General features: G+C 41.6%; 1 protein-coding gene across 3 annotated transcripts in view; it reads right to left on the bottom strand.

Annotated features, from left to right (window-relative positions):
• myo18ab (myosin XVIIIA b) overlaps positions 1-11,482 on the bottom strand; it is a 160,162-nt gene extending 148,680 nt beyond the window's left edge. For all 3 annotated transcript variants that reach the window (XM_051397912.1, XM_051397913.1, XM_051397910.1), the window contains exons 1-2: positions 11,382-11,482; positions 7,541-8,651 (exon numbers count right to left, since the gene is read on the bottom strand). In XM_051397912.1, the coding sequence (XP_051253872.1) occupies positions 7,541-8,560 (1,020 nt within the window). In that variant the 5' untranslated portion in view covers positions 8,561-8,651; positions 11,382-11,482. The remainder of the gene's footprint in view (positions 1-7,540; positions 8,652-11,381) is intronic.
• Between the last annotated feature and the right edge of the window lie 1,030 nt (positions 11,483-12,512).

Raw genomic sequence — 12,512 nt, 5'->3', positions numbered from 1 at the left:
AGGCCTGCTTCCCGTTGTTTCCAGTCGGCCTGTTAAGACAAGTGAAGATGGCTTCTTGCTACTTTAACCTCCACTCTCTCTCACGCTCCAGCCTCCCCTCTCCTTCCAGACCCTTTCAATCTGGATTCCTGCTGCAACGTTCAGACACTTTGGGGCAGAAATCTCCAGCAGATTTACAAGCTAACAAGTTTGCTTGACTATTTCCACACTGTATATTATCCCAGTTAACGGGCTTTTTATGAGTGTGGTTGGGAAAATAAAAATATCATATAAAGCTATGCCATACAAGGAGGATGCCAGCTTCCCGAGCAACAATTCACACGTGTTTTTATCATAGGAAGTTTGAGAATTTTTCAAGTTACACAACTCATGTACGCATTCCATCCTTTGAATACACGCTGACGTCATTGGTAACTCTACTTTCAATGTGCTTTTAGCTCTTTTGAAAATTTGGAGTTGAGAGGAAATGTGAGGAGAAAGGGCAACATACAACAAAGAAACTGCTATGGAACTATGTGTCTTAGTCCAACAGCTAACTAGGACACCCCCCTTTAATTTAAAATGGAATTCTCTCCAGCAGCTGTTTGGAACTCAAAAATGTCTGTTTCTCATCCACACATAAATGCATTACACACAAATGTTTCAACCTGTGCTTTCAGTGACTTTACCATACATAGCATCATTCTGATGAAAATGAAAGCTGACATGAGGACTGCCTAACTTGCTCTACTGGCCTAAAAGCATGAACGTGTGGCTGGGAAATCAGGTATGGCTACTGACTTCTATTTTTATTGTGTTGACTGTTAATACTCCTACTGATGAGCTGAACTGAGAGGAAAACAAAGAATATTCTGCTGGTTTCCATGAGCTACTTGATCAAATACTGAAGGTCCTGATTGAAAGCTATTAACTAGTTAACTTTAATTATTGATATGATATGATGTATGATATATGATGACTGACGTGATGGGATCAGCTAGAAATGTCTCACGCTGTTTGGAGTGGCTGGAACTACAAAAACACTGTGGTGTTACAGAGTGAAGGTTGTGCTTGTGCTCTGGTAGCTCACCTGACAGATGTACAAAGGCTGAGTCCTTACCGCAGCGGCCTGATAACTAATAAATATCCAGTTTGAAATGAATTCAAAAAGAGGTACTCAAGTTCATCAGACTGAGCTGTGGCGGGGTCGGTCTTACAAGAAAGTTTGGAGACCACTGTTCTAGCTAAAGTTATTACTATACTTTCTACCACCTACGTTCAACAGTAACTTGGAGAGTATCTATTACATAACAGAACAATGACACAAAATGGTAACATTTTGAAAAGTCTAAAAACTCTCATTTATATGGATGTCTGAGGAAATTGTTTGAACACAGGAAGCAGAAAAGTTTGAGAGGGTCTGAATAAAAGTGGAAGCAAGTGAAGTCAGAATTGCTTCCTGAATGGGTCGAAATAACAATAACTGTGCCAAAGTTAACAGGCACTATAAGGATACACCATGGTGGACAGCAGAGAGCAGGAATGAGAAACAAAAACAAAAGAAAATATGTGCTTTAAAACGTCTGATACCTACTACTACATTACTATTACTGCAAGCAGGACAGCAGCATTAGATTGCAAAATGAATTAATAAGTCTATGGGTTAGAAGATCAATCGATCAAGCTTCAACTACAACAATATTTTAATTAAAAGACCTACTATAGTATCAGGGAGCCAGTGTACATGTGACCTTTTATGAGTCTGCAATAAACATTAAATTGACTAAAAAACATCAAATGAATCAATCTGCTTCTAGACAGAGCTGATGCCAATACCTGGAAATACCAGAACGTGCTGTCAAACACAGGAGAGGAATAAGCAGCAAGCATGAGACAGAAAGCAGGGCTTAAGAGACAAGTGAAGTGCCAGCATCCTACAGAGTAAAGCCTGGCTGCTTTGAAACCTCAAAGAAAGTAGGAAAGTTAAGGACAGTCAGTCGCAAACAGCTCTGTCCTCTGTGTGCATGTACAAAGCTGAATGCTGCACATCAGGTTTTACTGGAGCAACTCAATGAGCTGGACCAGGCCTCTTCTCGGGGAATGTGCAGCACTTCAGGTCGCATGGCTTCTCTGCATAAGGCCACCTTCGCTGCACTGCTGCCACAGAAGTGTACACATTGAAAATTCAAAAATGTTAAAAATAGATATAGGTTGCAGCTTTATTATGATGCTTTTTTAATTTCATTTTAAATAATAATCTAAGATAATAATATTTATGTTTATAGGACACCTATAAACGTTGCAATGGTATGAGATTGTAATGGTACAATAACCATCTCAAAAAATATAAATGGTATACAGTATTTGGTTATTTGGTTTTTTAAGGTTTTTTTTGGCCTTTTCATGCCTTTATTGGATAGAGACAGCTGAAGATCGACAGAAAAGAGAGAGAGGGGATGACACGCAGCAGCTCTACAGACTGAGCTAACCGGGCACATTAGAATTACATTTTTTATAACACTAATATGGGAGAATTCAATACTGTAGATTTGTACATGGTATGATAACTGTCAATTTTGATACCCTGGTATACCGTGAGTATTGGTAAGTCATTTTCATTTTAAAAAGAGACAGCAGGCCTGCTTCATTTCTTTCACACAAGTACTCCATCAGTCAATCCTTTAATGCTTATCAGCAGAAACGTTGACTTTGAAAGAGTTCTTGGAAATCAGTTGTCCAATTTAGTGTGCACCTAGCCTTAGCTAAACTCGAGCCAGTATTCGTCTTATTATCCTTTTCCCAAGACATCCTACAGTTTTAATTTTAGAATATCCTGCCATTCCTAGTTGCAGCTTAAAGAATAGGTGCATCCTGTCTGTCTGCTGTGAATCCTGATGTGTTCATGTTTGTGTGGAAGACTCATGGCACCAGCTTTAGGTGGACTGACACAACGCTGTTTAACCCTGCAGTTTACCGTCGCTTTCACCGTTTGAAAAGACAGATGTCGCTGGTGGCAGGTCACATCAGCTGTGGCCAATTAATGTTAATTCCGAGAGTAACTTGATGGCAGCCCAAAATGAAACTACTGCGTGGTTAAAGTTCTATCTGCAGCCGGTGTCTGCACTCTGCCAAAGCTCATTTGTGAAGGAGGAAGCTCCACTCTCCACTTTACAAAAGGCCAGCAGAGAGGCGAGTGGGGGTCAAAAAAAAGTCCCATTCTCTCTCACTGAACTTTCATTCTTATCATGTCAACAATTTGAACTGAGTATTTGGATCAAGCAGCTTATAAAAAAAACTAGTGTGTGCCAGATTCATATTTAATCAGTATTTAGGTAGAGATTAAGCGTAGGGATCCCAAACTGCTGTTTCTGGCCTTCCATCCCTCTTTCTCTGGTACGCAACTTAATGTCAATGTCAAATAATAAGTCGGAACACAAGATGACCCCTTTATTTAAAAAATGTATTTTGTTTGGCGCTAAATAATGCCAGCAAATGAGTGTAAAGGGATAATGAGGATAGCGCAGGGTTCTCCCCTTCAATTTGTTATTTGGCTGTGAACAACAAAGATGATCTAAAATGTATAGAAACTGCTATTTGCACTTTTTTTAATTGTGCTTTCTTGTAGTACTGAAATGCTGCAGTGGCCCTCCTGTGAGATAACAATACCGGCAGTGCCCCAAACACAGAGGAGATTGGACTTGGTAGGATCGAAGCCAGAAGAACATGATCAAGACATGGCTCAAATAACAGGTTCTGTAGGAAAACAGGTTTAAATTTCTCACATATATCGGTACCAAAGTGTTGTTTTACATATCTGTACCAAAACTCAGGTATCATTTTGGCAATAATATTGAAACATTTCAAGAGATACCCAGGGAGCTGTAACAGGAATAGAAAACCATGTAAAATAGCTAACAGCAGTGAGTTGGGAGTAATGGGACCTGGAAGATGCAGTGTCCCTCTTAAAGCTTGAATGATGGCGCTTCTGTCAGCTGTTTAAACCAGTAGTGAAGCTGGTAAGATCCATTAAATTGGACAAAGAGACACAGTCAGGCCTGCTGTTTAACACACACACACACACACACATACACATACACACACACACACACACACACACACACACACACCTTCCTTTTAACTTCATGAGCCTACCTCTGCAGCTGATTTGTGTGTGTGTGTGTGTGTGTGTGTGTGTGTGTGTGTGTGTGTGTGTGTGTGTGTGTGTGTGTGTGTGTGTGTGTGTGTGAACCAACATTACCTAAACACTTAAAACAAAGCTCCCTCCGGTGTGCACTTCCTGTTTGCTTCATGGAAATCATTAGAGCAGTTCCTCACATGACACAAAGTAGTCATAGTGACTCACACTCACTCACTGGACAACATGGGCTACATAGAACCACTGCCTGCCTCCCAGAGCAGATGAATTCAATTGTGTGGGGGGAGTCAGAGTCCCTTTCAGTCTGACTATGTCACAAGGACCCTTGAACCAAAGCCAATGGAGGCAAACAAACAAAGTCCTACTAGAGGACACTGAGCTACTGTTAATGCAGGATATCTACACACTCAGAGTACAATTGTAAGGACCTCTAAGACTGTTTCAATACTAGGTTATTCTATATGTGATTAATTGATTGATCAATCAGAAAATTGTTCAGACTTTGGTGAAAAATTACTTGTATAGTCTGACCGACAGTCCAAAACCCAGAGTCAGACTGGGACTCTGCAACAACCTGCATGTGCTTTGTTTTCTAGAAGACACTTTACTACAGTACCTGCCAAATTCAACCAGCTAGCCTATTTGTCTGTCACATAGACCCAAATAAAGCCATCTTGAGCCAAAACACTCAATGAAATTAAAATGTATCTGTAGCTATTACATTTTAAGACGTTTTCGGTGCATGTTAGACGCTATTAGACGATAACAGCAAAAAAATTGCTATAGCAATAACCCAGGTTGCAGCAGATTACTTATACTACTGACACTAATGTATAGTGTCAGTAGTATAAGTAATCTTAATGTATAGTGTCAGTAGTATAAGTAATCTTATACAAAATATAGTTATTTTTGAAATAAATGTTTCATTCACTTGTTAATTTCAATCACAATTTATATTCAATCGCTGCTACATTTTAACATTTCCTGGAGATTTTCACAATGAAAGCCAGGGACAATTGAGCCACTGGATGACATTTAATGTGATCTCCACAGGGATTGTGTAAGATTTGGTGGCATCTAGCAGTGAACTGGCAGATGGCAACAAACTAATAATGCTCACCTTCCAAGTGTTTAGGAGAAACTATGTTGACCACAGTGAAGGTCCTATCTAGAGCCAGTGTTTGGTTTGTACGTTCTGGGCTACATGCTAGTTTAACATGGCAGACTCTGTACAAGAGCTCATTCTAAGGTAACAAAAACACAACCATTTTTATATTGATTATACACGAATGAAAACATACCTATGAATATTATATTCCATTTCTGACAATATATCGTCTTAAATGTTACACACTGGACCTTTAACAGATCAAAAATAGATAAGAGTAGACACGACTGAAAATAATTAGTGAGTGAAAACAGTGTTTCTGTGACAGAAGAGAAAGTGAGAGCAGCAGAGTAGGGAGTATGACACAATTAGTAGTGTGTTAATGTACATCATGCAGAATCTATCAACACTACAGATTAACATGGAGAAGTGTTGGGTTTACATTAACAGGGGGAACAGGACAAACTGAAGGCCTGTTTCTCTCTGCTGCTGAGTTAGTGCTCTTTATAAGCTGAAACTTGCAAACATGTCATGTCGCCACACCCTCATCCGTGAGGTCACAGCAGGCGTTGGTCAGCTGATGGTAATTAATTGTGACAAGAATGATTTAGGTGTGGTCAGATGTGTGACATTTTACACAGGAAACAATGAGCCTTTAATGCACCGTGAGGAGGAGTCAATCAGTCAGTGGAGTAGGACAGGGATGTAACAATCTGCAAGAGCAGCAGATGCTTCACTACTAAACCGCCAAACTCAAAGCAGCATCTAACTGTCTGTCAGCCAAAACGTTCAATGAAATAAATCAGTGAAATTAAAAGCACAGATCACCTGGCCACCTAACCTGCATGTGTTTGGACTGTGGAAAGAACACACACACACACACACACACACATACAGACATAGTATGTCAGGTTTGCAGGGTTAGTGCTGTGTACCTGTTGCATAACGTTTAAAAGAGGCAGGACTTTTCAGTGTCAGAGCAGATATGTGTGGGTGATCACTGACAGAGCACACAGAACAATAGGATACAGACTCTACATAGAAGTGCTAAAATGGGCAACAAAACTCTTCAAACACAACTTGCCTACAGCAAGCACCATCTCCCACATCATGATCAGGCCATTAGTTATGACTGTAAAAGCACTTGACTCTGTCAAGCAGAACCCAAACACCCCTGAGAATGTGGGACACAGTTATGATCAATTTGCAGGTAATCTGCTAGTTGAGACTTAATCTGCTAGAGTTTTGCACTTGCAAAATTGTGAGAAGGTGTGGACAGGTAATAGTTTGGAAGAGTTGATGCTCTGTTGACAGAAAATGTTCATCATTGCAGTTGAGCAGCTAATTAGCTATCTAGCTTGTAAACTGATGTTAGCAGTGCCCTTTTCCCCGGCGGATGTTTGTTGGTCACTTGTTCGACAAGTGGAGGTAAAGAACAAGACGCATGCTCATGTTTGGAAGTTGGATGAGTAGGAGTTGAGCAGGAAAGCTAGTGTGGGTTGTTGTTTCAGTCTGTGGCTTTAGTGTGGTGTAGCTGCTGTGTGCCGTCTGCTCTGCCTGTGACAGAATGCTGACGTTCCTATAAGAAAATATCACAAAATATCATATCGCAATATTTGGTTTTGTGATATTGTATGAATTCCCAAACACACTGTAATGATTTTTGTGTTTAAACTCCCAACAACTAGATAGCAGTGTTCTAAACAGAGGGCTATGATGTAGGATGCGACAGGGACTGTGAGAAATACAAATGCAGATCCCACTGTTCTGGTTACAGTATATACTGCCAATATCCAGCCTTAGACGTCACTGCAAAAACAAGGTCTCCATTTACTGACAAGGATGTTTCAGTTGGAAGATTTCTAAACTAGACATTTTATTCAGGTAAGTGAAGAAATCTTCACAGAATTTACACGAAGGTAAAAAGAAATGCGCCATCTTGGCGAAGAAAGCACAGTTCTTCTGGATACTCATAGAACCATACTATTCATTCAATTCAGTTCATTCCTGCAGCTTTCTTTTCAAACCAATAAGAGGCACAAGTAGTAACTTTACTGGCATCTCCTGCCACCTCATGAACACACACTTTATGTTGTCTTAGGAACAGATTGTCAACAAAGCAGACAAATCCTGCACCCTGAGAATGTGGGACATTGCTGTTTATATATAAATGTTCCTGTAAAAAAGTTTCTGACACTGGGCACAAAGTGAAAGTTTTTGACTGAAAGACCAAGATATCGAAACATAGTGGCAAAGATAGTGACGGTGACCTTCATCTGTTTGTACAAGCTACTTACATGTCTGGCCTCCCTGCGCTGGCCCTCTGTGTTTCTCAGCCAGCAGCGGCTCAGCTCGCTCAGCTCCAGGATGGGCTGGACCTTCAGCCTCACCGTGTCTCCCGACTGACGGATCATCTCCACTATCTCATCCCGGCTCTTGTTCTCCACATTCCGTCCATTTATCTCCACCAGCCGGTCGCCAGGCACCAGTCCCAGTGCCAGATCCTTGGTGCCGGCTCCAGGCTCAGCAAAGTGGACCACGCGCCTGTACACTCCTCCGTCAGGGCTGCGGTCCAACATAGTGGTGCGACGCAAAGAAAATCCAAAGTCGCCAGTGTTGCGGCGTTGGAGCTCCAGCTCGCGTGTTTCCGGTGCGCTCGGCGCGACAACGGCCGGCAGCTGCAGTTGCGCAGGGAAGGTCTTGTCAACCACTTCGGGGATGCAGACCTTTTTGGTGGCCGGTGCTTCGGCCTGCTGCTTGAGACTGTGCTTGCGGAGCATGCTGAAAACTTTGCTCTCCACCTGCGGGGATGGGGCAGCAGAGTTCTGGCCTGAGGGGGTGGAGCCCTCTGAAGGGCTCTCCTCTTTGCTCCTCTGGGAAAAGGAGAAGCGCTTCATCATCTGACCCATCTGCGATGAGTTTTGCTTGGCAAGCGAACCAAAGTGAGCCACACGGTCACGCACTGAGCCGCGGTGTCCATCCTGTCCTCCTCCGCCCTCGCCCTTCAGATCATCAGTGGAGCTGGCGGCGCTCAGCTGGTCGTCCAGAACCATGCTGCTGCGGTTACTCAAGCCATCCGACTCGATGTCAGTGAGGGTGAGCTCGTTGCTGCTGGCCACTTTGATTGGAATAGGGTTGGAGATCTCCAGTTTGTTCTTGGACTCACGCTTGGCCTCCCTCTTGAGGTTGAAGAAACCGCGCCGCATGCTCATCTCTTCCAGGCTGCGCAGCTCGGCTGCAGACATCCTCTCCTTTTTATCCTTCTTCTCCTTCCGACTCCCTTCCCTCTCCTTATCCTTTTTCATCAGATTAAACATGGTGACAAGCTAAAGGCTGCGTTTCCCTACAGAGCTGCACGTCCAGTTCACTCGTCTGGTGCTTTTGTTGTGACCAACAGGGACAAATCCCCTGGAGAGAGAGACAGGGAGAGAAAACTCTGTCATAATCACAAAATACTACATATGAATGAAAAAGTGTCCTTGATTTTCATGTGAAGATGGACAACACTGACAACTTTTTTGCAGAAATAACAGACACACATTATTATCCAAGCAAACTTTTTGTATATATGTATTAACACATGTCTTGAGGAGATCTTTAAAGGACCACTGTCTAGGATATGATGGCATTTAGCAGATCTAACAGTGTAGTTACAGATCGCAACCCCCTTGCTTCAACCTCGACTTCCAAGTTCAAAGGAAAAAATGCAGTGGCTAAAAACGCTCCTATCTACAGCCAGTGTTTGGTTTGTCTATTCTGGACTACAGTAGAAACATGGCAGTTCAACATGTTGTCTGTAGATTAAAGCAGCTCATATTCAGGTGATTAAACACTAATCAACATACCTATGAATATTATATTCCATTTCTGACCATAGATCCTCCTAAATGTTATACACTGGGCCCATCAGGTGAAACAGTCAGAAAGTCATTGTCTCTCTGGACTGTAAGGTAATGACACCATTTAAGATATATACTGTATGATATAGAATTGTTAACAGGGACAATAACTACTAAAATAAGTGGCAACCATATAAAACAGCCAACATCCCATTGTGACAGCCCATTGCATACTTTGTGAGTAAATAAAACAGCATAAGAGTGAGATCAAGCAAGAACATCATGTTTCTCTCAAGTGGGCATCCAAACGTCTGCCCGAGTCTCATGGCTTGCTGTAACTGTCCACATGTGTAAAATACAGACCTACATCACTGAGGACCTCCAACACTCTTACATTACAGAGGCCCACTGGAGGAGCTTGGCAGGACCAAAACACATTCCTGGCTTCATGTTTAACTGGGTCTCTCCAAAACCTCAAAAATCAGGGGCTCTGACACAGGCAGACAGGCAGACACACATCCTTCAGCCTGCTTCTCATCAGCTGCTGAGTGACACACAGACTCCTCTCTCCACAGGGCGGCACAGGCTGGAGTCCCAAACAAACAACCGCCTCCTGCTTTAATTATGGCATCGCTAATATTGGGCACGCATCTCTCCTATTGGCTAGAAATGTCATTCAGGTGTTATGAAAGTCTAATCTGTGCCTGGAAGTGGTAACTGCACTGCAAACACACAGATAATAACAGAGTAAAAGCAGAGTCACCGAGACTACAAAACAAACATAGTGCTGGCCAGTGGATTATCTCCAAACCAATTTGCCAGAACACCAAAAAGTTTCCTAAAAGGTCATTAACCCATTCAAGTCCACAGTGGAAGTTTTCCACTTCCAAGACCAGTATTTAAGATTTAGTGGCATCCAGCGGTGTAAAGCAAAAGTCCCTCATTTCTCTGGGGGTAACAATCTAGAACCAGTGTTTGGTTTGTCCCTTCTGGGCTACTGTAGAAGCCAGGGCTGCACAATGTGATAAAAGTACTTCATTAAAATGCTGTCTAAACTAATTGTGCAGCCCTATTCTAAGATAACAAAAACAGTGATTCCAATGTTCAGGTGATTATACATGAATGAAAACAGAGCTATGAATATTATTTTCCATTTCTGACAACAGAGCCTCCTAAATGTTACACACTGGACCTTTAAGAGACATTTTATAATGTATTCTTATGGGTTAAATGAGTTGTGACTAACTAAATATAGTACGACAGAAATATGGCTGTATCTCATTTAGTACAAGGAGTTATGTCAAGAAGAACAACTCCAGTGAATGTTATTTTTCAAAGAAAATCACCATTGTCTAATATAATAAAAATGTGAAATCAAACATTTTTAATTTCATGTCTTCACAGTTTCCACCACTAACAGAACAAATTCGACAACAATACTAAATGCAGTCGTGAGGAGTTAACGGGTTAACTGTAATCTTCGATATATGCAGGGCCACAGTGAAAGGGCCACAGTGAAAGGGCCACAGATGAATCAACATTAGCGCTATTTTCATATGGAAGCCCATTTCCGCCAATGTGATGGAAAAAAGGATTCAGTAAGTCATTATAATGAGAAACCTCAAAATATTGACTTTGTGATCCGATGTCATTACCAAGTCAAAGTATTGAGACGTTTCTCTTTATAATGACTTAGAGAATCTTTTTTGTCACATTGGCGGAAACGGGCTTCCATACCTTCATCCTACAATAACCAGCAGCTACTGTTCAATGCTCTCCTGTTTATGTGCTCAGCCGCTGAGGAGGTTCAAACGATGCCCACACCTGGCACTGTAACGTACACAGAGCTCCATTTATCAGCCCACTCCGCATTCAGTGTAGTCAGGGGACAAAAAGCATGACATAGCTAAACTAGGTGTAGCTCTTCGGCTACATTAGCTAGCTGGGCTACTGTTTGGTACAGTAGGTGGGAGCAACGTTACCTAATAACACATATGTCGCGTTTTTATTCTACTGCGAATGAAAAAGCTCTGCAGGCACAACCCAACAATAATTCATTACAGGTTTTTTTTACTTTCCAGTTAGCAGTACAGCTAGCTAACTAGCCTAATTGGCTCAAGTCACAGCCCTTAGTTCTTTGCCCTCATTTTTGGTGAAGCAAACCCTGGAACAAAACACTGGGATCTGTGAAACTGATCCGGTGAGCCCGACTGACCGCCTGCCTCAAAACTGCCGCCTTCAAACAAAGTGTTCCCTCACTGTAAGCACACAATTCATTCTGATATGAAGGAATACTCACTGTTCTCCAGGAAAGCAAATGTTGCACCGCTGGTTAGTGGGCGCAGCACGGCTCGTAGGGAACAGAAGCCGCAGGCTGGCTTTTAGCTACGTTATCAAAGCGGGCTGGAAAGGTTCAGTACAACAGCGACAGGCGGTCAACCAGCGACCCCTGCTGGACAAACACTGATGCTACAGCCTGACTGCTGCACCGCTGTATACAGCATTGGTTCCCAACCTTTCTCCTTAAGGGACCCCTCTCTATCACTGGGTGAACTGACTCAGCGAAATGTTTTATGGATATTTCATATTATATTCAGTGGACAACAATAACAGTAGAGAACATCTGATAAACTGTACAATGAACCCAAACAGTGAACACAATAACTGCAGGAAGTTTGTGTACCGTAGATTAGGAGGAATTTTGAGCAGATTATTTCCCGTGAATATTGATATTGATATAACATATGAGTTTTCCTCATATTTTTTGGAACTTTAATACAATTCTCTGTCTGTGCTTTTTTGTTAATTCAAATTCAGTGTTTTCTTCTCCCAGACCAGGGGCGGGTCTACAGAAATATTAATGGGGTGTCCAGTGGGTGGCATGGAGTATTTAAGGAGTGGCAGAAATATATACTGATTGAATCAAAAACAATCTCATATCAATACTTGCTTGGAAAGGCCTCCAAATGAAGATATTTGAACAAACATTACATTATTGTGGCACAATAGCAAATATAGAAATATCTGAAGGTGGCATTAAATCAATAAATTATTTTATTTCCAAATATTCAGACATTTGTCCAAATACAAGCCCTTTTTCATTGATCACATATTCTAAAATTTGGCCATAACAGATCATTAAATTATATGTATTAATTTATATGATTTGTAAAAGTAATCTAAATGAATGTGTTGTGCCACCCCTCTGGATCCGCACCCATCCCTGAAGCTTGGCCATTGTTCTTCTAGCTCTTCAGTGGTTTTAACTTTTCTAATACAGGATGAGGCTGTCTTAAGTGTATACCTTAAATAATAATCTAAACTTTAAAAATAACAATTTCATTTTGTTTTCTTCACAGAAATTAATAAAATGCTGAGATATAGGCCTACTCTTTTTGAAAGTTTTCTTACACACCTTAAAATCAAGACG

The sequence above is a fragment of the Dicentrarchus labrax genome, unplaced genomic scaffold, assembly GCF_905237075.1.
Source record: "Dicentrarchus labrax unplaced genomic scaffold, dlabrax2021, whole genome shotgun sequence".
NCBI lineage: Eukaryota > Metazoa > Chordata > Actinopteri > Moronidae > Dicentrarchus > Dicentrarchus labrax.
Note: the sequence above shows the minus strand (reverse complement) of the source record. Positions and strands in the feature narration are given on the sequence as shown.